This window comes from Rutidosis leptorrhynchoides, chromosome 4, assembly GCF_046630445.1.
Source record: "Rutidosis leptorrhynchoides isolate AG116_Rl617_1_P2 chromosome 4, CSIRO_AGI_Rlap_v1, whole genome shotgun sequence".
In the NCBI taxonomy this organism is placed as follows: domain Eukaryota; kingdom Viridiplantae; phylum Streptophyta; class Magnoliopsida; order Asterales; family Asteraceae; genus Rutidosis; species Rutidosis leptorrhynchoides.
In genome coordinates, this window is record NC_092336.1 from 235,287,179 (window position 1) to 235,314,666 (window position 27,488).

The 27,488-nt window shown below is 32.7% G+C and overlaps 2 protein-coding genes across 2 annotated transcripts; one reads left to right on the forward strand and one right to left on the reverse strand.

Moving 5' to 3' along the window:
- The first annotated feature begins 1,949 nt into the window (after nt 1-1,949).
- LOC139843382 (uncharacterized) lies at nt 1,950-8,897 on the forward strand. The gene is made up of 15 exons (XM_071833455.1): nt 1,950-2,044; nt 3,512-4,129; nt 4,228-4,540; nt 4,726-4,870; nt 4,956-5,046; nt 5,126-5,218; nt 5,310-5,439; nt 5,881-5,945; nt 6,243-6,414; nt 6,564-6,761; nt 6,882-6,929; nt 7,077-7,229; nt 7,427-7,509; nt 7,605-7,720; nt 8,455-8,897. The coding sequence occupies exons 2-15, from the start codon at nt 3,546-3,548 to the stop codon at nt 8,514-8,516; spliced, it is 2,253 nt and encodes a 750-aa protein (XP_071689556.1). The 5' UTR covers nt 1,950-2,044; nt 3,512-3,545; the 3' UTR covers nt 8,517-8,897.
- Nucleotides 8,898-9,197: 300 nt separating this feature from the next.
- LOC139844206 (formin-like protein 2) lies at nt 9,198-13,778 on the reverse strand. Its single transcript, XM_071834425.1, has 5 exons — nt 12,955-13,778; nt 12,375-12,551; nt 12,074-12,288; nt 10,283-10,527; nt 9,198-10,116 (listed from the first exon to the last, which is right to left on the reverse strand). Exons 1-5 carry the CDS (start codon nt 13,776-13,778, stop codon nt 9,403-9,405), a joined length of 2,175 nt encoding a protein of 724 aa, XP_071690526.1. The 3' UTR covers nt 9,198-9,402.
- Between the last annotated feature and the right edge of the window lie 13,710 nt (nt 13,779-27,488).

Here is a 27,488-nt window from a genome sequence, read left to right on the forward strand (position 1 = left end):
ATCTGGTATGTATATACGTATATGTATATGATATTAAGTATATATGTATTATAATCGTATATATATATATATATATATATCTGTATCAACATACCTGTTTATATCTCTGTATTTAAATATCTACTTCTTAATTTTAATATCTGATTCTAAATTTTTAATAAGTCACTAATACAAATATATTAATACTATTTATACTACTGATAATAATATTGTTAATAATATTAATACTATTGATAAAGAGATTAATAATAATAATGATGTTAACAATGATACAATAATATTAGTAATTATATTAGCTCAAATGTATAAGTCTTAATAATATTATTAATATTGAATGTAATGATGTAACAACTATACTTGTAATTTAATATCTTACAATTTATAAATTTTATCCTAGTTACTAATTATATAATATATTATATAATAACTGATATTAAATATTTAATATTTATAGTTTACAATCCATATAATATTATTTATGTCCAGAATTCATATATATATATATATATATATATATATATATATATATATATATATATATATATATATATATATATATATATATATATATATATATATATATATATATTAATAATAACTTATTTATTCTGTATTTTATTTTCACATTATTAATTCCAATTGATTGGAATGCATTTTATTAGTTCATAATAATATCTATGTATACTTGTATTCATATTTATCTATACATTTATTTACAACCGATTGTTCGTGAATCGTCGGGAATAGTCAAAGGGTAATTTGAATATATGAATATAGTTTCCAAAATTTTCGAGACTCAACATTACAGACTTTGCTTATCGTGTCAAAGATATTAAATCATATCAATAGTTTGGTTTCAAATTAGTCGAAATTTTCCGGGTCGTCACACATTTAGAGCCAGAATATCAGTGGATTATTCAAACGGGTATTACGAATTTTCGGATCGGATTTTATCCGTAACGGATCTATTACATCCATCACCCACCCGCGATCCGTCAGCGGGTACAAGATTAGATCCATCGCTCACCCGCTGGTAAAGATTTTTAATTTTATCCACCCATCACGGGCACGAGTACCTGCGGATCTCGAATTTTTTTAAATCCATAGTCATCCCTAAAGATAAATGTAAAACATTGGGCATCTAAAATTGAATATTCTAACCATTATATCTCATTTGAGAAAATGATTGTCCAATGGACTCCTATGATTTAAACTTACAATTAGATATCTATCGGATTTGCTAATTGTGTACTCATAGTTAGGATGTACCTTGTTATGATATTTACTTATTTACTTATAAGTTATATTTTTTTTTAGCTTTTATCAATTCACTGTATATGATTTTGACAAATATGGATCATAGCGTTCGTAACTTTTTAGTTTTTACACTTTTACCTATTTACCTATTTAATTATATGAAATATATTCATATTATTAGTCTTTCAAAACTCACTAGTTCCACATTACCTGCAATTTTACACTTTCAAGGATCGAATATTAAAGTTAAATTAAGATTCCATTAAGACCCACTTTAACGGAAGCGTGTTGAGGGGTGTGTGCTCCAACACGCCTCCAACACATGAGGCGTGTTGGAGTGTGTGCTAGCGGCGTGCGTGCCAAGTGCACGGGAAAGAAACCAGCGTGTTCCATTTTTGCTTGTTTTTAATTGGTCAGTTTTTTTTTTTTAATTAGTTTTTATCCCCTTTTCACCAAACTTCCAATCAGATTTTAATACATCACCCAACACGCCACTTAACACTTCACCCCATTACACACCGGTCTGACAGCACACTCATCAAGCACCCCACCCCCAGCCAGTAACACGCCAACAAGCCCCTTAATAAAGATGGTCTAATAAATATAAATAAATAAATCAAATTAAATTAAAGTACACAAAATAAATTAAATTGATATTCCAATTTCCCCGTTTATTTTCTGCCTTGACCAACAGGCAAACACAACCCTATAACTTTATCATATTTTTCAATTCCAATTTTCATAATTTTCTTCTTCTACTCTTTCTTCGCTCCACAGCAAAAACACTGTAAATCACTCATTTAACCTATCATCTTATTTACATTTTTCCATTATTACGTTGTTTCTGTTTATTTAGGTTTTATTCCCTTACTTTTACATGATTATACTGTTATTTGCTTTATTTTCTGAGTTCATGTTGTTGAAATTACCTCACCTAATTCGTACCTGAATCCGTTAACCGTTAAGATAATGATGCGCGTATTCAATATCGATTTTGTAATTTGTTGCTGTGTTGCTTCTATTTGTGGATATTGCAGGTGAATAGGCGATCATTTAGGTTTAAATTCTAAAATTGCACTTGTGGCTGCTAATAGCTGCTAATGAGTGTATAGCTTTTCAGTTTGATTCGATGTTGATTTACTGTGTGATGATATTTGATTAGTTACTGTTTTGATGTCTGAATAGCTAGTCGCTAGGTATAACTATAATACGAAATATGTATTTTAACGTATATTTGTGTTTGTTTATACAATGACGAAAAATAAATAAATAAATAAATAAATAAATTGAACAGTTTGTTATCTAAAAGTTAAAGTGTTGATGGAATATAGTTTGGAATCTGGAGTGAATTAGGCGATATAATTCGACAGATTTATAAAGTTGCGTAAACAGTTAATGAAAAGGTTTTGGAAATCCTAATTAGGGGGAACATTTAAAACCTAAGAATATTGGCAGTACTTTTGGAAGCCTGCTGTGCAAAAATGGGATACGTATTTGAAATGATTGTCTACATCTCACCTATCTATACCTCACATTTGTAGGATTGAGTATTGTTGTAGTATAAAGCATAAGAATAGTCATGAAGTTTATATTTTCATTTATAGCTGCTGATGAATATGTTGATGTTTTATTATTGTTTTTATGCTTATTCTGGTTTAAATTGAAGGGTGTGGTAACTGATTGTTTTGATTGATTGCCGTCTCTTGATGTCTAAACAGCTCACTAGGTATTATTATATCATATCTGAATCTGCAGCTGCTGATAAGTGTCTAATGTACAGTTCTTTTTCTACGTTTTTGGTTGTTAATTCCAGCATGTGATTTTGATTTATTACTATTTTGATATGTAGATACCTTGTCACTAGGTCAAACCATATGTTGTTGTATAGGCAGCAGCTGGCAGCTGCTGATGAGTGATGACTGATAAGTGTCTAGTTTTTAATTATTCTTAAAATTACGTGGTCAGTGATTAAAATGTGTCGTTGATTTAAGTAATTGTTGTTTTGATATATGGACATACTTCCACCAGGTTTGCACATGTACTTTTATTTGCCTATGGGAACAAATATTTAGTTTTTTATTGATTACTATTTTGATGTCTGAACAGAGTGCCACTCAGTAACTAAATAAATAATTGACTATTTGCATTTTGCAGCAGCTGATCATTCTTTTGTTTCCACTTTTTTTTGTTCATGTTGGTTGTTGTTTCATTTGTGTGGTGATTATGTTTAATTATTGATGTTATGTCTTAATAGGTAGTCACTAGGTTTAAGGTCATAAGGTGTTTCAATGATGGCTTCTAGAGCTATTCTGAGACGGAGGCGGCTTCTTACTGATTACATCAATCTATCTGGTCGTTCAGCTCAAGGACTAAGCCATGGGTTCTCCACCATGTGTTCAGACTCTCGGGAATCAAGATCTACTTCATATAACAATTTTGCAGACTCGGGAAACGCAAAATATGATGGTCCAACAATTTCAAGGCCTGAGGAATATAAAAACTTATCTGCACTGGGATCGTTTAGGGTGCACAATTTTAATACAATTGCAGGACATGTAGCATTTAGACATGCAATGTTGCCAATGGGGTTTAATTCAGGGTCCCAATCTTTTAGTTTTGCTACAATTGCAACAGCACCTAAACCAGATTTGGGTGGTGATGAAGAAGATAAAGAACAAGCTGCCAACAAGCGAAAAGAAGCTTCTCCTGAAGAATGTGATCAAGCTGTTGAGGGTTTGACTAGTGCAAAGGCTAAAGTCAAAGCAAAACAAGCTAATGAAACTCAGTCAACAGCTAAATCCATTTTGAAAAAAACTTGGGCTATGTTATTGGGAATTGGTCCAGCTCTTAGAGCTGTTGCTGCTATGAGCAGGTTTGAAATACCTTTACCAATCATTCATAATATAATCATTTCATAATATGATCCCAACACATGTTTAGTCTTTATTTCTTTTCTTATGTTTAATTTAGGGAAGATTGGGCTAAGAAACTAGTTCATTGGAAAAATGAATTTGTTGATACTTTGAAGCATTATTGGTTGGGTATAAAACTGCTTGGTGTTGATGTAAAGATCAGTTCAAGATTGCTTGTTAAGCTTGCTAATGGGAAGAGTCTTTCGAGGAGAGAAAGACAGCAGTTGACTCGGACCACTGCAGATATATTTCGACTAGTTCCTGTTGCTGTTTTCATTATTGTTCCCTTTATGGAGTTTTTGCTGCCCGTGTTCTTGAAACTGTTCCCCAATATGTTACCTTCTACCTTTCAGGACAAGATGAAAGAACAGGTGCTGGTTTATATAATGTCCTAAACATTAAATAGTCACATTTTTTCAGTTTGTTATTTGAATACTAGGATGAAACTATTAAGAAGCTTAGACTTAATTTGCTTAATGTATGTGACCCTTAAGCATACATTTGAAGATTATGAAAAACATGTCTGTGCTAACATAATGAGTGATTTGGACTATAGGAAGCACTAAAAAGGAGGCTAAATGCAAGAATAGAATACGCAAAGTTTCTTCAAGATACAGTTAAAGAGATGGCGAAAGAGGTCCAAAATATTAGGAGTGGAGAAATCAAGAAAACGGCAGAAGATCTTGATGACTTTTTGGACAAGGAAAGTTTCTAGATGATATACTTAAAAGTCTGTATTTTTTAGTCCCCTTTTGAAATATGCTTCATTTACAAAATGATATATACAGGTCAGAAAAGGTGCTTTGATTGCTAATGAAGAAATTTTGGCATTTGCAAAGTTGTTCAATGATGAACTTACCCTGGATAATATCAGCAGGTTGGATTTTGAGTCTTTTATGCAGTAGTATTATATATTATTTGACTGTGATGTTTACCAAACATGTTACTGGTTTTAGGCCTCGTTTGGTGAGTATGTGCAAGTATATGGGAATCCAACCTTTTGGAACGGACTCTTACTTGCGATACATGCTTCGCAGAAGATTGCAATGGTATTATAAATAATTATTTACGTAAATATTGGAATGTTGGTTTTTGAGTTGAACTTACCATTACAAACCATGTTTTTTTTTTTTTTTGTAGGATAAAGAATGATGATAAGATGATTCAAGCAGAGGGTGGTGTTGATGCTCTTTCTGAGGATGAACTTCGTGAAGATTGTAGAGAGAGAGGCATGCTTGGATTATATTCAGTGGATGAAATGCGTCAGCAGGTTTCTTTTTTATTTCACCAGTACAACTTTATTAAACAATAGGTGTTTTTCAATGACTTTATAGTTGTATATTTGCCTATTTGGTGTCTGAGGTAGTTTAAATTTGGTGAAGCAAATATAGATCACCTTGAAATTAGATAATTTTATAGGCCGCATGGACTGCTTTGTGATCAATATAAGTGAGAACATGGACATTTTATTAGGAAAGAACTTATGCGACTCTCACCCTTTACTACTTATGAGATATAAATGTCTTTATGGGGAATATTCTTTTTGCTTTGTTACCTTTGTTGATTACATGCAAAGTCATCTCATTTTACTTGCCATAAATTCTTTTAATATTTGTCTAAATGATCTAGGGATCGAATTCATAAGTTGCTCTAGCTTTTGTGCTTTATTGGGAATTTTGTATTTTGCTCACTCAGTTAACCTTTTCTGCAGCTTCGTGATTGGTTGGATTTATCACTTAATCACTCTGTTCCATCTTCGCTCTTGATTCTTTCCAGGTAACTCTGGATCATTTTCTACCCTGCCCCCATCAAATAGAAAATCCTGAATATTAGAGGTGACACTCATGAACATTATATAACACAAACACATACACCCACATGTGTGTGTGTGTGTGTGTGTGTGTGTGTGTGTGTGTGTGTTTGTGGAGCAAGTTTTTTTTTTCTCTCTTGGGTCAGCCCAACCAGACCTAAAAGCACCCATTTCGGACCCATCCATTTTGATTCTTTAATGAATATGATTGCCCGTCTCAAAGAAAATCATAACTAAATTATTCAATACAACTCATGTTTCAGGGCCTTCACAGTTGGAAAGTTGAAGCCGGAGGAAGTTGTAAGAGCCGCATTGTCTTCATTGCCAGATGAAGTCGTGGACACCGTTGGTATTACTACCTTGCCTTCTGAAGATTCTATTTCTGAGAGGACAAGAAGACTGGAGTTCCTTGAAATGCAAGAGGAATTCATCAAGGTTCTTAACTCTTTAGATATAAATTATTATCCTTAATTTCTTATATTTCAATTTTCATGACTGTGTGTGGTGTTTCTTAATCCATTTCGTTATTTATTTACCTTTTTTATTTCATTCATATGATTAACAATTGTACTTAAACATTACAGGAGGAGCAAAAGAATGAGGAAGAAGAGCAAGTGAAGATTAATAAATCTATGGATAGCAAGAACAAGGATGTAGCATTAGAAGAGATGATTCATGCAACTGCTTCAGAAGTGCAAGAACAAGCACGAGCAAGAGCACAAGAGAAACAAGAACAGCTTTGTAAAGTCAGTGAAGCTTTGGCTGTTTTAGCTTCTGCATCTGTAAGTAGTATTCAGATGATACAATGTCTTGTTTGAGTTGCTACCAACATCTATATCTATATCTTAGTCTTTTGTTATGAGTTTCTGAAAATGAATTACCCGTTGTCACTATATTTGCAGTCTGTGAGTAGAGAGCGTGAAGAATTTTTAAGGCTCGTCAACAAGGAGGTAACTTTTATGTTGAGTAGACAATTTTACTTGAAATTCTTAAATTTTTGGTTCTGTTTGACGATTGATAGTCAAAAGTTGGTAGTTTGGTTAGATCATATAGTTGGAGGACAATGTAGTAATTTATAATTGGTTATAATTTTGTAGATTAATTTGTATCATAGCATGATGGATAAAGAAGGTACTGATGGTGAAAAAGACACCATGAAGGCATATAAAGCTGCCCATGCCCATGAGGAAATCGATAGTTCCAGTGATGAACATGTATCTGATGAGGTCTCTTCAGCACTCATAAACAGGGTAAGATGCTCTAACTCATGTGTATTTGATAATCCATGCTTTGTATGTCACCTTCCAACTTATGTGCATATGGTGATCCATGATAGTTTCTTTCTTTTTTCTTGAACGACAAAAAAAAAAAAATAATATTAAAAATAAAAATAAAACCAGCAAGGAGCTAAAAGAATATTACAACAAATTTTTTTGTCCATGTTTAGGTTGATGCTATGCTGCAAAAACTTGAGAAAGAAATTGATGATGTAGATGCAAAGATTGGTGATCGTTGGCGAGTACTCGACAGGTTAGTAGTTTTTTTTTTTTTTTTTCAAATGTATTATTAACCAAAATCGACTGATATTGTGGTTTCTTAGCTTAAGTCTTGTATTATAATTGCAGAGATTATGACGGAAAAGTTACTCCTGAGGAAGTTGCATCTGCAGCTATTTACTTGAAAGATACTTTAGGCAAGGAAGGTGTTCAAGAGCTCATCAGCAACCTTTCCAAAGATAAGGGTTAGTATTTCTTAATTATGCTCTTATTTTTTTCCAGTATTTTGCATCATCTCTATAAAGATTACAATATTAGTTAGTCATATGGGTTAAAAGATATCCAGCTTAATAAGAAACGGATTAAAAGGTACTCAAATTATATTCGAATGCGTGTGAATCATATGATGTCTAAATCGGCTTCAGTTAAAAAAAGATTACTCTGTTATAGTTATATGTTTTTGTAATTATAAATAACAAATTAATTTATCTTTAAATTCCAAAAATCTATACAAAGATATATTGTTTGCAGATTGGGACAACCTGACTCATTACCAATTGTAATATACCTTTAATTATTACTGTGTGTATTGCATGTTCAAATTTGGAACTAGACGTGTCTATTGTTGAGGTGGCAGTTGTGACCCATGTACCTATATACAGGTCCATTTAGGTTATGATTTATGTTTAACGGGTCAAATGGGTTAAGCTAAAAAGTTCAACTTCTTGTAAACATATCAAATGAGTCGAAAGTCACCTTAAAGTGTGTAAAATCTCGCAAAGCCATTAAGTTATAAGATTCTGTTATTGCTGTAATAGAATGGACTTTTATAATCGATATTATTCGACACTATAAAGTGTTTGTTGGCCTACTTGAACCTGCTTCAACTCGCTACTGACCCACCCATTTTGTCAACTCTACTCGTGTTTGAAAAAAGTTGGGTGATATGTACACCATCTAAACTATTGGTTGTTTACAGAGGGCAAGATTCTTGTGGAAGACATAGTGAAATTAGGGAGTCGAGCTGAAGATGCTGATTGATTCTAAGCTAAAGCAAAATCTGGAGGATGGTATTGTTCTGTTATTACTTAGAACCGAAATACGTCTTCTTTGAATTTTTGTAGAGGGTCCAAATTCAACTATATGCAGTTCAATACACTTTGTAGGCATTAAAATGACACCGGGGCAATTATATGAGGTCATACGTTATAAGATTGGCCAAATTTTTGTCGTAGTGCTGTAAAAAGTAGTGCTTGGAGAGGAAACCCGAACATTTATGTATGCGGGAGCCATGTCTCTAACATGCTGTGTGTTCAGCCAAGAATAATTACTATATTGATATATGTTTTTTGTTGCTTTGGTAGTTTGATGGACTAATGTTTTGTTCTTCTGCCAGCATTATCTACAAATCATTTTTTTATGTATCTTCTTTTCTTTGCTTCTATTTTTTTTTTTCAACCCATATCTATGAGTGCAATTTGAGAATATATTTCAGTTGACGATTTTAGCAGGTAAGCTACATAAAATTAGCAACAAAAGATGCTGATGTGTTCATACGTTTAAAACCTGGCAACTCTTTAACGAAATAAAGGTAATTTAAAACCATATGCAAAAGTTGTAGATATAAATAAATAATGAAATTAAACCTAAATCTAATACAGAGTATACATTAACTTAGACAGGGCACAATGATTTCAACAAAATAGTGTACTAGTAGCCAAATGACACTTGATTTTGGATAGAAAGAAAAATTGCTTCAAAATCTTCCAAGTTCTGCCAACATTATATTATTGGTCAAGAATCTATCTTTTTCAATTGAGCAACAAACCATTCAGCTCAGGATCTGTTAGGCTCCGGTTGAGTCATCTTCACCATAATCCATATAACGAGCCAAAAGTCCCGAACCACCTTGATCTTTCCATTAAACCTAGGAAAATTGGGCAGAACACTTTTGACTCCTGACAGTGGTTCTTTCATTGATCTTTCCAACTTCCTTACACACTCGATCAAGAACCAACAAGAAGTCCCGAACCACCTTGAATATCCACAACGATTGACTATCTTCCATGGTCGAACTCCCATGAAAGTATTCAGTAGTTTCTTTCACCATTGAAATCGACACCCGTTCTTCACCTTCAATCTTACCTATACTACCTTCCGCTTTCTTCAAAAACGAATTCATAGAATCCGAAAATCTTTCATTTGGTCCAAATCGTTCATTCAAATCCACTACTTCACGAATCTTGTTTAACCCCATAACTAACCTTCTTACTTCCTTCAAAAGCAAATCAATTTCCATCGTTGCAGCTTTCTTAACACTCGAGAGTTCTCCACTGAGCCCACTAACCACTTCAAGTCCTCGTTTTGTGAACTCGACTTCATCACAAAGTTCTGATTGCAAATTATGATCCTTCCCCAAAAGACGACAACCTTCTGCTCTTGTGATCTCGTGAACAACAAAGTGCAAAAGTGTCGTTTTTCCATCAATGCCTTTTACGTCGATAAGCTTTAGGAGAGTATCGAGCTTAAAGGCATGAGCATCCCCACGACTCGTTCCTATATTCATTCGATTTCCTGCCAATAAGACAGCTTGTAGCAGCTTTATAAACATCCTACTGTTCCTTAGTTGTTGACATGCTGACTGCAGATTCCAAATAATCACACAAATAATTTCAGAAAGTGAACATGTGTGGTGGTAAAATGGGTTTGGGCCAAAATGTGTAATGTTTTTGGAAAGACATAAAACGCCAGGATGACCCAAAACGGTTGACTCATTTATTAGTTGTGAAATGGTTATAAACATATACCTTGATTATTTGAAAAGACCCCTCAAGGTACTCAATCTCTGAATCAAAACTCGATACGTAAAGCATGGCGTCCACTCTCTTGAATGCAAATGGTATACCGATAACTGCTTTAAGAAACTTTTCAGCAGGATCAAGTTCAAAAAGTGATGCATCATTCAACTCTTTTAACCTAACTTCTTCTTCCGTAGTTGGAGCCATCTTTAACAAGCTTCCAAGTAGCTCTGAACCTAATGTGTCTACATTACCTGATCATACATTGAATTTGTGGATCAAATAGAGAAGTTAGCATAGAACGTTATGAAACAATTAACAATTGAAAGCATGTTCAACTCATAATTTAAAATTGACCAAATGATTTATAGCCAATAGCCCTTCGATGCGGGGTAGGCATTTATATATTCATGTGATGAATTTGTAAAATCTAATATAAGTTTTTTCTAATTCGACTTGAATATTTACAATAGTAAAAAAGTGTAAATCTTACTACGATAAATCTTGCTCTATTTTTATTGTAGCTCAATTATTCGTAATGAGTTGTATTTGTCAATCATGTACTCCGTACTATTCTAGTCAGAGATTTACCATGCCAAACTTTTGTGGACCCATCATTAATAAATACTCTGTCAATCTCAAATCTATTATTTTTTATATTTTTTATTATTGTCTCGTATACATAACAAGGGTAGGGTATACAAAACTTCAACTCATCATTATCATACATTTATAAGTTTGAACAATTAATCTTTGACATTATTAAAACAAATAGTGGACATAGGAGTATAAAGATGGGAAGATCCATAATTTTTTTATTTAACTTTCTAAAATAGTCTTGAATGTATAATACATTGTGAGGAGATAATATATTATATAAAAAGGTATTTTAGGTAATTATAGTAAAAAGTTAGTACATCTATCAAAAATACGTTTGTAAATATCATTACCCTATAAAGATAGACAATATGTAGACAATGAGTACATTTTTAAATATTACAACTTGTTCTGTCTCACATTAATAGTTCTAAGATAACAAATACACTTTAATAAATCTTATTATGACAGTGTACTTTTTATTTATTTTACAGTTTTATCTTTTACTTTTTTACTATTCTTTTGGCTTATATGCATAACTTAAGTGTATAAATTTACCTTACTATTTTTGTGTACTTACAGAAATGGACTATTAATTTGAGACAACTCAAAATTAAATTCTTCATTTGTCCCTATTTATTGTCCAATATTCTATATTGGAATTTTTCAAATTAATTGTTTATTTTTATAAATGAAAAAGAATAAGAAGATTAAGTTCTATTATACCGTTAATATATGTGAATATGATTAATAGAAAAAGAAAAAATAAAGGTAAAACTAGAAAGTAAACAAAACATACATTATTTTTATGATATTTTATTAAACTGCATGTTTTTTGTGTGAGAATAAAATTGGGATAGAGAGAGTAATATACTATCAATATTCAGTATTCAGTTCTGTGTCAATACAATTATACATGGACAATTAACAGTTTAACACCACAAGTTAAAAAGTAAAAAAAAAATTAATTAGTCCGTGTCCTAATATAAATATGTAATGAGTTGACATATAGTTTAACTTTACAAAGATTTCTTTTAAAGAGTCAAATGTCATCTTTTCCGTGTAGAATTATGAGAAAAATTGTAATTAAGAGTAAAAAATGTAAAGTTGAAATGTTCTTGATAGTTGAGAATCATTTCAAGACAAACTAAATCAAAAATGCATATATTTATTTTGGTACGCAAGAAAAAAAAATCATGATACCTTGTAGAATAGAATCACAAACTTCATCAATGGTCAAGTTAAATGCTCTCAAAAGTATAGCTATGTTCCTGGACTTATGTGGGTCAAGAACCCTTTTCATTTGGTTCGAATCAGCTGCAGCCATTGTTTGAGCCATTGGCTGATTGGTCTTGTGGTTTGGTGCCACTTTTGATAATTTGTCCATGAACAATGTCTCTATCATCTCTTCATTCAACCTATTATTTATTTTTCTTTAATTGAATAAAAAACAACAAATGGAATTATTATGTAAATTATACATTATAAAAAGATAAAGTCTTACTGAAAAGTGCTACATTTCAACTGATCCCACACCATTGCTTTATCTGAGCTTGTATTTACTTTATCCCAATGTAAACCTCTCAACTTTGGCTTTATAATCTCTTCTTTTTTCTGCGGTTCCCATAACCGAGCCGCCGGCATTGGTGGTGGTGGAGGTGGAAACATTGTCGTTTTGCCACTACAACAAACATATATATATATATATATATATATATATATATATATATATATATATATATATATATATATATATATATATATATATATATAAATTGTACACGTTAACATGTTCATTGTTCACATTTATACAAATATACTCCATCCGTCCAAATATTAATCTTTGTTTACTTTAAGGTTACTATTACTTTTTAATTAGTAATGTTTTTGTTTTAGGTGTATAAAAAAATCTACGCATTATTGTTATCAAATTAATAAAAGTGAACATAGTATAAAAAGAAATGATTAACAACAAAATTGAGCAATTTAGTAAAAAATTGTATAATTGTTCACATAAGAGAATTTTTGCCCAAAATATAACAAGAAACGTTTTTTTTAACATATATATGTTAAAAAATGCTTACATTTGACTAATAGGTTGCGGTTGACTTTCCACGTCAGAGTCGGTAAAACAACTATCATCAATATTCATGTTATGTTTTTTATGATGGAAATCTTGTCGTGGCAATGGTGGAAGTGGGTGGAGCTCCGGCGAACCCATCCTGTCGTAACCACCACTAGTTGTGGCACTGAAAAAAGTTTTATGAGGTAGGTTTTGGTCATGTATGGGACTAACAAGTGTCCCAAGATAAAGAAATTCAGAACTTGGAGTTGAAAAGTTGGGTGGGAGTGACGGAGGTGGTGATGGTTTGTCGGAGATGGGTTGGTTGGCCGGAAATAGACGATGGTTGTCGGAGGAGGGTGTTTGTGGTGGTAGTTTGTGATGGCGGTGGTATAAGAGGGTGGTGACTATAGTAGTTATTATAATGATGGAGAAAAGTGTGAGTGTGAGGGAGAGGAATAGTAGTTTTTTGGAAACATGTGATTTTGAAGATTGTGGGATGATGATTGTTGAGATGTTGGCCGGAAAAGTAGGTAGAGAGGTGGAGGGAATGGTGGTGATGGTGGTGGGAGAGGTTGGGGTGGTGAAGAATGGAAAGAAGTGGTGGTGATGGGTTGTGGTGGATGGTGGTTGTAGGGAAGAGAAAGGGTGTTTGGGTTGTGGTTGTGGTGAGAGTGAAGGTGGTTGAATGGTGGTAATGGGTGGTTGAGTGGTGGTGATGGGTGGTTGTGGTGGTGGGGAGTAGGTGTCCGGAAAAAAAGGTTGGTGGAGTATCCGGCGAGTGGAGGTATGGGATATGAATAGTGAAAAGATGATGAATAGTAGGAAAATGATGTTAGACATCATTTAAATTATGTAACAAGTATGGGTGTGTTTTTAAAATAATTGGGAATAAAGAAGAGTTTTTCACTCCTAGAGAATAAGTGTAGGTAAGATTAGATATAGTGAAGGTAAAAACAAAAAACAAAAATAGCAATAGAAAGTATCTTAGAAAGTGCTACTTGTGATCTTATGAAATATAGCAAAATATCAATTATACTACTCCGTATTTACTTTACTATTTAATATTTTATAAACTATGAGGGTGGTGGTAGCATGGTAAAACTCTGACCTCCCAATGTGGAGGTCGACCTCCCAATGTGGAGGTCAAGGGTTCGATTCCTTGCACTCACAAAGTTATTCTCCCTCATTGCCACGGAGGTTCGCCTGCAATGACTCCGGGCCGCTCACAAAGCGAGTAGTCGCCCTGAAAGCGGGTACCTCAAAACTCTCTCTTTGAACTCAGCGTTGAGAGCGTCTCTTACTCTGTTCTCCATTGTCAAGATAGGTTATCATCATCAGACCACTCGGTAGTTTAGTTATATAGCCACAAGTTTAGTTTAGCAGTCAACTTTTTGACGGTTACCTAAGACCATTCTCAATGCATGAGAGTATTGTTGTAGTGTTGTGGTATTGTGGAAGTGCTTTTTGCCTGTGCATCATTGTTGTGGGATGAAGGGGTGCTATAGTAAATGCATTGTTGTTGTGTTGTGATGTTGTGGGTAAAATATAATTGGTATTGGATAAATAAAGAAATAAAAAGAAAAAAGAAAAAAAAAATGTTAACCAATCACAATACACAACAATCGTTGTGTATACTGTGGTTTTTCCCACAACAATGACAACCATGCATAAGTGGTTGTCATTGTGGAACAACACCACCCATTGTTTTCATGCATAGTGAATGGTCTAAACATCGTATTAGCACTATAATTGATGACCGATCAAATAATAAACGGTGCCAATAATAACACCAAGGACTATATATCTATCTAATTGTCAAATTGGAGATTTCTAAATTCTAATGATGTTGTAATTGCTGCAAATGTAGTATTCAATGCAGCAAACTTGAGTGTCTTGATAGTAAGAACACAAGTGGTGGTAACAGGTTTAATGGTATTTTTTGGAAACTAGGTAAAAAGTAGAGGAGGTGATGCAAGTGTTTACGGTATATGTGGACCAATAAGAAATAAGAACAGAAAATAGATAAAATAAAAAAACTTAGAATGCTTGGGGAGCCTGCTCGCGTCTCTTTTAAGACTTTGACATGGACATGAAACCTTGGGGTGCGGACGTCTCTTTTGGGTACTTTCTTTCATTGTTGTTTTTGCCTTGTTAATTATTTTGGATTCAGTTCAATGAGTGGTCAGTGCACCAGTATGGCTTACATTATTAGATGATTGGAAAAACAATGTCATTGGCAGCTTAAAATTAAGAAGAGAATTTGTCATTTGTTGGAATAACGAAAATAATTGGGGTAGCTCAAATACTAAATGCAGGAAAACACCATCTCAACTGTGTCCTCAATAATTATGATAATGAGTAAATTTATAGGTAGTATATTATATAATTTACAAACAAATAATGAAATGAGATGGATAAAATACCCAGATACTCCGTATCTGGTTAGCTAGGATTAACTGCTTATAAACGTTCTAACTTGCAATCATTTTAATTCATAGTGAACTTTTTTTTAAACGGTAACATAGATCTTAGTAAGAAAACGAACTCATTATCATTTTTTTTTTCATAGTGAACTTTTTTTTTAAACGGTAACATAGATCTTAGTAAGAAAACGAACTCAGTATCATTGAGTAACTTAAACAATGAGATGTTTATATTATGAATATTTCTATAATAATCCTATATCTCCTAAGTAAACCAATTGTAATACCCCGTTTTTCTAAACATGACGCTTGGGGCGTCATGCGGAGTTCAAGGATAGGTGTTTGAATCGTTAGGACGCGTTTACTTAATCACATTTGGCTTTGGATGTTTTTAAAAGTGAAATTTGGTTTGATCAGGTCATCTATCGCGTTTCGAGGGGGTATGTTGCGTCCCAGCACGTCGCGTATCGCGACAAAGTTAAACAGAACGCGACAAGCTTAAGAACCCCATTCCTGTACGATCTGTTGCGTCTGAGTGATCCTGTCGCGTTTATAGAGGTCGCGGATCGCGATGCCTTGTCGCGAAACGCGATACGTTGACAGTTCTGGTATCAAACTCGAATTTAAAAGGAATATACTGTGACGACCCGGGAATTTCTGGCCAAATTTAAACTTAATCTTTATATGATTTTGATACGATAAGCAAAGTCTGTAATGATGAGTCTCAAAAAATTTAGAACTGTGTTCATATGTTCAAATACCCTTTGACTACTCCCGACGATTCACGAACTATTGTGTTTACATAATTATGTGAAAATATATACAAAATGAATAAATATTAAATATTTAAAAAAAGTTATTATATATATATATACATATTAAAAATGACATGTATAAAAGTAATATATTAAGTATAAATCCAATTTTAAATATAGAATTATATCAACATTATTATTATTATTTTTTACACTTATTGTTAATATTGAAATTAATATTATTATTTGTATTATTAATGTATAATATATAGATATGAAATTCAAGATGTATAAGTTGTTATATTGTTATTATTGTTATCATTATAATAATATCAGTATTATTAGTATTATTATTAGCATCACTAATAATAATTATTATTATGATTATTAATATCATTATTATTACAATTTGATTATTATTATGATTATTTATTATTATTAATATATTCACCAACAGTATTATTATTTTTAATATCATTAATATCATTATTTTCTCTAATTAATTATTATCATTACTAGTTTTGTTATTATTATTATTATTAAATTATTAATTATTAATATTAATATAAATATTAATGTAAAGTATTAATGTTTGTATTAGTTATAATATTATGTTTCCTAATATGTAAAATAAAGATAGATTGATATATAAAACTTCTAGATAAACTGTATATAGATATAAATACGGAATATATGCAGACTATATATATCTACAAAATACAGACTTATATAAAAGTATAAATACCGTATATATATACATAAATACAAGAAATTACGTATTCAGTTCATGTCATAATCAAACTGTAATCAATTTATTTTTGGTCTGCTATCTGGTTACAAATCAAATGAAATCAAAAACACAATCTAAAATCTGTTAGCAGTCGACTCTACTTCCTTATATTCTTATGTTCTTGATTCTATTCCTGATTGATAATTATCGAACCACATACTCCATATAATTGATCGAACCCAGTTGGTAAATAATGTATTACGACCTTACACAACCACATACCAATTTCAATTGACTTTAGCAGCCTTTAATCAATCAAATTGATAACAGAATTAACGAAGAACACATGTATCATCTCTGTTTTAACTTCATAATTCAACCATAACAATTTCGTAATAAATTACAAAATGTATTAATGAGGTCTTGATAGGATTATTTTGTTTAAACTGTCTGTAAATTATTAGCCTTCAATTTCTCTTTATCATTGCAAATTTAAGAGTTAAAGTAAGTTTTCAAAAAGTCAAATCTTATGTTCATAGTAAAAATTCGAACTTGTTTTTATGTTTCCAGTCAAATTAAGTATTTAGAAAGTTTCTAATAATGTTTTACTACCTTGTTCATGTTATGATTTTGTTCTAAAACGACCTGGAATTTGAAATTTGATTTTTAGTTAATCGTGTTCATAAAGAATCAGTTCCAGAATTTTTTTTTATTTATTTCGTTGTGATTAATTCCAGTCGATCACTAAATGATTTTGTTTACACTTGGAATTATAAAACTTAATTAGAAAATCATTGATACATGAATTTGATTTTTGTCAAATTAATTCACGAAGAAGAAGAAGATGGTCAAATAAGACTGAAACAGATAGATACATATATTTATGTTCAGTGTATTAAAACAGAAAAGCAAGCACAGCCGAACGGTTTAGGAAGGTGTCGGGTTAGCTTGTGGTCACGGGTTCGAGTCCAGGGGCTGTCATGTTAATATTTTTAGAACCCATTTCACTTGAAGTAGTTTTCTATTATTATTATTATTATTATTATTATTATTATTATTATTATTATTATTATTATTATTATTATTATTATTATTATTATTATTATTGCTAGTGTTAATTATTGTTGTTAAATTTGTTATTTTTACTAATACTAATATCATTACTCAATATTATTGATATTAACATATGTATTATTATTATTATTATTATAATTATGATCATTGTTATTATTATTATTATCATTATTATGAACACAATACAAATTACCATCTTAAATATTATTATAAGTATCAAAATTGTTATTATTATTATTATCATAATTATAAGTATTATATCTATTATTATTATTATTATTATTATTATTATTATTATTATTATTATTATTATTATTATTATTATTATTATTATTATTATTATTATTATTATTATTACTCATGATATTACGATTAATTCTTATAACTTTAATAATACTAACATTATGATGAAAAGAGCTATTATTATTATCATTATAAAAATAATACAAATTTTTATCATCTTCGTAAATATTAATATTAGTATCTTTTTGGTAAATAATAGAACTGTTAATATTAACATAAGTATTATTATCTTTATTATCACTATTATTATTATTATTATTATTATTATTATTATTATTATTATTATTAATATAAGTATTATTATTATTATCATTATTAGTATTGTTATTATTAAAAAAATTATTATTTGTACAACTATATTATTATTATTATCATTATTACTTTCATATTAACAATATTATTATATTATAACAAATAAATATTTTCTATATAAGAGTATATTCTGTACAACTACCTCAATACATCTAATTATATATATTAAGATTATTTATATAATAGTTACATATAACAAATTGTTGATTTTTGATATACTATTAATCATATGTATATATAAAACTATATAAACATTAACTATGTTAAATATATACAAATTTAATATATAAGATATATAATTTAGGATATAACATATAAATTTATTCTATTACGATTATATGTATTAATATACATATGAATGATATAGGTTCGTGAATCCGAGGCCAACCCTGCATTGTTCAATATAGTCATGTGTATTTTTACTAAAAAATACATTAGGTGAGTTTCATTTGATCCCTTTTACTCCTTACGTTTTTGGGCTGAGAATACATGCAAATGCTTTATTTTCTGTTTTACAATATTTATATGCGTGGGTTCATTTGATTCCCTTTTAATCTTTACATTTTTGGAACTGAGAATACATGCGCTACTTTTACAACTGCTTTATTAAATGCTTTTGAAATACATTTTGAACTGCGAATATATGAAATGCTTTTATAAATGTTTGACGAGATAGACACAAGCAAAACATTCCTCGAATGAATTATGTGGATGTGATAATTGCCACCATTGAATTATGTGGACGTGATAATTGCCACCAATTGATATGAATATTTTTCCCCTGATTATTATTGCTTGGTAACCTAAAAATTAGGGAAAATCACTAATTTTGAGAATTAGTGCACGCCTAATTGACGCAAATCCTAAAGGTAGCTACCGGGTTTAACACCCCCACCCAGAATGTTCACTAGACGGAAGGGCTAGTGGGCGTGGTGTTTAGTACTTCAAAGTTTATATGATTATTATACAGACGAGATGTTCTGTTTCGGGGATATTATTATGTGCATTATATGTTAAGGTCGGTTACCAAGCCAAGCTATGAAAGCAATGAAAAGTGAATGTTATGTATCAAGAGAATGATTTTATACACAGGTTATGTGTATGTTATTTTTGTGCACAAGATATGTGTACGGTTACTAAGATTTATGAAAGATGATTTCGTACACGAGAAAGGTGTACTGTATTTAAAAGATATCGCATGTACATTACAGGTGGGTATAGGATTCGGGCCCATTTGTACCATGCAGGATTTAAATCTTGTGGTCTATCAAAATGATGAATTTTATTGTTTTATGATAAACCTATGAACTCACCAACCTTTTGGTTGACACTTGAAAGCATGTTTATTCTCAGGTATGAAAGAAATCTTCCGCTGTGCATTAGCTCATATTAAAGACATTACTTGGAGTCATTCATGACATATTTCAAAAGACGTTGCATTCGAGTCGTCGAGTTCATCAAGATTATTATTAAGTCAATTATAGATGAATATATTATGAAAGGGTATGCATGCCGTCAACTTTCGATGTAAATGAAAGTTTGTCTTTTAAAAACGAATGCAATATTTATAAAATGTATCATATAGAGGTCAAGTACCTCGCAATGAAATCAACTATTGTGAATCGTTTATAATGTATATGAACGGGTCCTTTCATATTCGAGGGTGTTTCGGTCATTTCGCATTTTGGACGGTTTGAGGGCCACATATCTGGCCAAAATCTTATCCCCATCTCATTTTCCTCATTTTCTTTCCCTTCCACTCACACACTAAAACCTTGAGAGAGAGAGAGAGAGAGTAAAAGGTTTAGAGAGAGAAAGCTCGAATCGGGGAAGAAGAAGAGTGTTTCGGGTGAAAGCTCAAGTGTTAAAGTTGTTCCTTGCGTTCTTAGCTACATTTTGGTAGTATTGGTAAGCTCTAACTCCGAATTTAATTGTTAAGATTCTTGTTCATGTTAGGGTTTGTGACTAGTTAGTGTTATAAACCCCACTAGTTGCAAGATTTGGGGGTTTTTGGGTGTTGTTAGGGTGTATGGACCTAATTAATGTGGGTTTAAGGTTAGATGACAAATTTGGAAGTATTTGTCATGGTTTGGGTGTTTAATCGCTAGAATATAAGTGTGTTGATGATTTGGGAAGTTCATAAGAACTTGTTTACTAGTCAAAATGAGTATTGACTTTAATTGTTGTCAAATTATGTTTTGGGTCAAGATTTGATGAATCGAGTGTTTAGATGTTTAAATCAAGTGTTAATTGGTGTTTTGAAAAGTTAATCACTAGCCGTTAGTGATTAAGGACGTTTTTGGGACTTACGTCAAAATGGGTTGATTTTGAATTGGGTCAAAATTGGTAATGACACTAATCTTGGATTAAATGGATGTTAAACACTTTTATTAAGTGTTAAATGACATTTTTGAATGAAGGTAATCATGAGAAGCAATTTTTGGGTTAAAATGGTATTTTAACATAAGTCAAACGTGGTCAACCGCAATATGGGTCAATATTGCATGTGTTGTGGTTTTGGTATAATTGACGTTCGAAATGATTACTACCTAAATAGTAATTTAGTGTTAAGGCCTAGATTGGTCTAATTGGTGTCAAGTATAATTTGGGTTATGTTATGCTTGTTTGAACGGGTCGGAATTACCACCCGTAGTGGTAATTGGTGAAGTCCACTTTAGGTGTCTAAATGGGCGGATTGTGGAGGTAGGTATAAACCCTTGGTTAAGGGCGTTTGCGTCAAATTCTCTTGAAGGGAATGTATGTTTATTATGGGTATACCTATATGCATATTCTAGGTAAAAAGTTTGCTAGGTTGCGTTTGGAGGCGATTTACATACATGACTTGTGCATGCATTTTGAGGTGAGTGGAATATTTATGTATGTATGTATATGATTTATTTGCCCGTATTAACTGTGCACAAAGCCATTTTGTGCACATGGTTGTGAGTAATAGCCGTTATTAAGTGATGCCATAGCCGTTTTGGAACACTTTGGGGGTTATTAAGTGATGCCATAGCCGTTATTAAGTAATAGCCGTTTTGGGATACCTCAGGGTTAGCATACCATAGCCGTTTTGGGCGCTAACCGAATAGCCGGTTCTTACTCACACGTGATCAAGTGATGCCATAGCCGTTTTGGAACACTTGGGGGGTGATGCCATAGCCGTTTTGGAACACCTCGGGGGTTAGCATACCATAGCCGTTTTTGGGCGCTAACGGTTGTTATGAACACCGATGACTTGTTCGCGAGGTCATTCCCTTGCGATTATTGGTTAACCATGGTTTATACTTGTTATTGTTTAGTATTTCATTATTATTATGATTATTATGCTAATGATGTTGCTAGTTGTACGATTTGATGATACTAGCTTTTGTTATGAGATGATATGCGATTATATGCATTATATGATGTCGTGGATGCGAGTAGGTAAATTGTATATGCATGTATATATTTATTCTACTCACTAAGCTTTAGCTTACCCCTCTCGTTGTTTACCTTTTTACAGGTATTGTGATTGTGAAGCTATCTAGTTGTTAGACTAGATGCGAAGGAGCACTTGGGCTGGATGGGGTAGCTTTTGGATATTGGACGTAGATTGGGGATTTGGTAGATCCTCGGGATTATGTTCTTGGTATCGGGTTGGGCTATTGTGTCTTAACCATGGTGTTGAGTAAATGTTTCGAGGTCGTATCATTTGGTTGTGTCGAGTCAAACTTTGTATGTGAAATACATTCTCGTAAGGATGTATGGTGTCATTGGTAAACCAAGAGTCGAGATAAAACGTTAAACGTGTTATTATGAAAAATTGTATATGGAAAACTATTTTGAAATGGTTTGTGTACTTGGATGTTATTGGGACCTAACTTATAATATATATATATATATATATATATATATATATATATATATATATATATATATATATATATATATATACTCCGTTTTTGTTTAAACGGATTGGGGGTTGTTACACCAATCTAACCCATACACAACCTGCTACTAATTTCGAAAATAAATACTTTTCTAAATAATGTTCAAATCGAAATTTCCATATGTGTGCACGCTATGAACCTTTTGTTTAAATCTCATGACGTGGATAATTAACAGTTGATATCCGATTACTTTACTACTAATGCGCAAAATTTGACAATGATAAGAGTTTGTTAGTGCATAAATGTAAGTCCCTAGTTCATTATTGTGTATTCGTGAATTTTATAGACATTGTTATGTATTCGTGAATCCTATGGACATTGTTAGTACTCGGACAATTGGTGGTTGGTTTATTATGTTTACTATTACGTTTACAATCAATTGAATGCATTTAATGTTAAGTTACTTACTGTCTGTTTAACCGCATGAATACATAATGCATCCGCACGGTTGGATACTGCAACCGCACGGTTGGATACTGCAATCGCACAGTTACACATGCAGACCTTATTTAATGAGAATTTCGGATTCATTGTTAGGGTTATGAACCATAACTCAACGTTTTTGTTTCTCTACAGGTCTAGCACTCTAGTTTGTCTATCTACAACATATCAAAGTGTTTGAGTCATTTTTGATATAAGACCCAATATCGAGTTATTCCGCACTCGATTTTGAAGATTTAATCGATTAATATTGTTTAATCGTTTCTACAAGTGGTATCAAAGCTTTTGGTACCATTAATCGATCAGTTTTTGAGTCAAAATCGAGTTTTAAGTTTTTGGGTTTTAGTGGTTTTGAAAGAAATCAACAAAATCTATATTTTATTACGTTAAAATCTTGGTTTTGTTAATCCCGTGTGTTAAAAAGGTCAATATTAAGTGTTTTGAACGTGAAACATTAAGATTTTTGATCATAATTGAGGTGCTAGATCGATTCCAACCCTAAACCCTAGTTTTGGTGCAGTTTCTACCCATAATTCGTCAAGAACACCACTGTATGGTTACACACTGTAAGCAAACGGATACATCAGTAGGATACTAACAACCGTACGATTTCATCACTGCATCCATGTAACATAGAAACCGTGACTTACAACTGTGTAACCGTACCATCTTTTACCGGGATACACCCTACATCCGTGTAACTTTGCACCCGTGTTATTGCATCCGTGTAGTGTTCTGCATCCGTGTAGGTTTGTTGCAACCATGTATTACAACCGCACAGATACAATGTCAGAAACTAATGAATTTTCATAAACCCAATCAGCTTCAGTCGGGGCATCTTCCTGTGGTTTACATAAGCTTTTACAGACTGAGAACGAAATAGGAAGTTTGACTAGGGTTCCTAGACTTGAATCTTTAGATGACAATGCTAAATGGTAACCTAGATTCCTTATTACACTTAATGGAATTGACACAAGAATGTTTAACTGTTTGAAAGAGCAATACAAATTTCCTGAGAAAACACAGCTGAAGAACCTAAGACTCCACTAGAGCTTACTATTGCAGAAAGAGAGACTTATAGTCTGGAATGCAAGACCTACAGTAATCTTACACAAGGTCTCTCAAAGGAAGTTTTACATCAATTTGAGACACGTATAACTTCATACGGAGTCTGGAATGCTATTGAGACTAGAGTTGAGGGAAGTGCAGAGTATAGAAAGAAAATGGTAAGCTTTTGAAGAAAGAGTGGGAGCAGTTGTCTGTCCAACCAGATGAAAGTTTAGCAGCTGTTATTGCTAGGTATCGTCATTTGTTGACAGAATTGAAAAGATTTGACATCACTTTCACCAACAAGAAGATAATGCAGTGTTTTCGTGAGGGTTTACTGGTGAAGTGGGATCCGATTGTTCAACAGATTGAGACTACCTGTGTTATAGCGGACAATCCTTTTAGTAGTTTTGTGACTAAGTTAAATGCTAAGGAGTTAGAACTGCAAGAGCGGTTGAAGAGACTTGGATTAGCTCAAAATTCATCACTTTACAAATCACCTGCTATTGGATCTGCCAAGACACATACTCCACCTCAAACTGCATTTACTACTAACGGTTAGACTCATACCTCCAGTTATGCAACTCAGAGTGTACTTCCTCATTCCTCTTCTAGTAAAGACGATAAATCTGAGGTTCTCAAAACTGATAATATTTGTTTGAGGACAATCAAAGGGGTAGAGGAGGACATGGCTTTAGTTGTGATGCTTGTGAACTCATACAATGATTTGTTAAATGGTCATATTGGAAACAGTCATTTGGAAGCTAAAGATTACGAGCAGATTGACGAGAAGGAAATAGAGAAAATGGATATTCTTTGGCCTGTGGGTAGTGTCATTCGAAGACGTAAGAAGTATCTGTAGAAAACAGGTGAGAAAACTTTAGGAGTTAACAAGAATACCATGTTTGGCTTCGATATGAACAAGGTGAGATGCAACAATTGCAATGAATTGGGTCATTTCAAAAGAAAATAAAGTAAGCCAAAACAACCAGTTTTCACAACACGTTTCATAATCAGAACAGGGAACCCAAAAACAAAGTGAATATTCCAATTGTTGATGAGTCTACCAAAGCCTTCGCTGCAACGTATGTGGACGAGGTTTATGAATGGTTAATTGATGTGACAGATGCTTATGATCATCATGCTAATGCTGCGAGAGTTCAAAAAATAGAAGAGGAGGTAGAGAAAGAGAAGGCTGAGAGAGAGAGAGAGAGAGATAGAGAGTGAAAGAGTTGGTTGTGCTGGTAAAGAGAAGTTCTGCAAGTGCTACATTTGTAAGATGGAAGGACGGATTGAGCAAGCTTGGTACTGGGCAAACTATTTGCGTCGAGGGATTATGAACAAAAGAGTTACTTTAAAATTCAAATCGGCTATACACAGTGATGGTGATGTGTGGATTAATGAGAGTGATTCAAATTCTTCAGATGAGGAGTCATAGAAATCTTTTGGGAAAGAAGACTTGTCATCAGGTTGTGATTCAGAAGATGGTAAGGGTATGGTTAATAAGGTCATTGATGGTGTTGATGGTAAAAGTTCTGAAGGTTTGGGAATTGGATCAGACAACTTTAGTTCAGAATCAGAGTCAGAGTCTGATTCAGAATTTATACCACATGGTGAAATAGTAAAGCTTTACTATGCGTTCATGGCCGATTCTTCGAATAAATCCAAGGTACAATTTGAACTTGATACTTTTTGTAAAAATCGTGTTAGTTTAGAACAACAACTTAAGGACCTTAGTGAATTTGTTTTTGCTTGTGATAAGTGTGCTAAACTAGAAGAGCACTTTAAACAATTAACTTAAATTTTCCTTAAGTGTGCTACTCTAGAACAGGAAAATGTCTTTCTCAAGAATAGTTGTGAGACACTTAGGAGGAAATATGATGATAATGTGTTTTACAAAAGTTGGGAGAAGGAATTTAGGGATGTTATTAAGACTCTAGGGAATCAGGTGGCGGATCTGAAGTCTACCATAATTTTGGATACACAGAATATCATGAAGTATATCGCTGAAAAAGATGCCCTTAAGAGAGAGAAATAATCATTTAGGATTAGCTATGAAACCAAAAGAGATAAGGTATTCACTTTTAAGCGGTCAGCCGTTGTGATAAAATACTGTCAGCCAAAAGTAGAAAAGGTGGTTGGGATTGGGTATAATGAATGTCCACCCCCGTTTGAACATGACTACAATGTGACACCACCAGAGAATCAGTTTGGAGAGGATTACCTTAGACCTTCACCGACCGTGACTGAACAAGACAAGGGAAAAGGCTGAAACTGCTAAGTTAGTGGTGGGAGAGGTGGTGAATGGAAATGAAAAAACGGTAGATGGTGAATCCCAAGCCAATTAATATTTTGAAGAACCCCTTGAATCATAAACCAATCAAGATTAGAAATAGATCTTAAATTAGATTCATTAAAGGCCTTAATTTTGAGGAGGAGGAATTTTTGAAACCCACAAGTAATTCATCACCAAAGTATGTTCCTCCTGCTAGAAGGTCTCCGGTTAAAACTCCTGCTAGAACACCTGTACCCACTAGGTATCCTCTGAATCTCAAAGACCTATATCCCCTAACAGACATAACCCTTGGTTTGAATCGAACTACTGGGGAAATGACATAGAAATACGTTCGTGCTTTCACTGTGGGATGGGGGATCGTAGGGATTTTGATTGTCCTCCGAAATTTACGGCACCTCGTAGGAGAATTGAACTGAGTCCACCAAAACATTTTCGAAATATCAGATTAGTCTCTCCTTAGAAAGAATCAAATGTCTTCCAGACATACTTCTAGTAAGTCTGAAACATAAGTGATTCCTACACCTCCATCTAAATTAACAAATGATTTTTTAAGGTTGAACAGAACATCATTTATTTTAAGAAACCATTGCATAAAAATCAAATGTGGAAATCAAAAGGGGATGTAAATGGTGCTAGCAGTTCGGGAACTGTTGAGGGTTTGAATGAACAAAGGAGGGATGAGAAGTAGTTGGTGTCGAAGGGAAAACCATTGCTGATAAGGCATGGGTATCCCATTCAAATTAATTCTTTAAAAAAAATTTGCAGGTCGCCTACAGTCCACGCACTAATACCTAGATTGTTGATAGTGGGGCGTCCCGACACATGACATGAAACTTGTCCTTGCTTCAAGATGTCACACCAATTAAAGGAAGACCAGTTTCATTTGCAGGTGATCGGGGTGGTTTCACTATTGCTCAAGGAATGATTTCAAATTCCTCTATTAGTTTTGATAAAATGAGCTATGTTAAAGAAATGACGAATAACCTGCTGTCAGTTTCTCAAGTGTGTGACAAGAGACATAGAGTTTTATTCGATGAACATCAATGTTATATTATGAGAAAAGATTATAAGATTCCGGAATAAATGATTCTTTTGATGGCACCAAGAAGTCAAGACCTATACATTATGTATATGTTAAAGTCTTATGTCAAAGCAGCTACAGGGCATCAAGCTTTTATGTCTAAAGCCAAAGCTACTGAGCAAGAATCAGATTTATGGCATAAATGGATGGGTCATCTAA

Coding starts and splice junctions, on each gene's coding strand:
- LOC139843382 (XM_071833455.1), top strand. CDS start 3,546: ATGATGGCTTCTAGAGCTATTCTGAGACGGAGGCGGCTTCTTACTGAT. Junction 4,130..4,227: donor GCTGTTGCTGCTATGAGCAG/GTTTGAAATACC, acceptor TGTTTAATTTAG/GGAAGATTGGGCTAAGAAAC. Junction 7,721..8,454: donor CAACCTTTCCAAAGATAAGG/GTTAGTATTTCT, acceptor GGTTGTTTACAG/AGGGCAAGATTCTTGTGGAA.
- LOC139844206 (XM_071834425.1), bottom strand. CDS start 13,778: ATGATGTCTAACATCATTTTCCTACTATTCATCATCTTTTCACTATTC. Junction 10,528..12,073: donor TTGTGATTCTATTCTACAAG/GTATCATGATTT, acceptor ATGTATGATCAG/GTAATGTAGACACATTAGGT. Junction 10,117..10,282: donor GGTCTTTTCAAATAATCAAG/GTATATGTTTAT, acceptor TGGAATCTGCAG/TCAGCATGTCAACAACTAAG.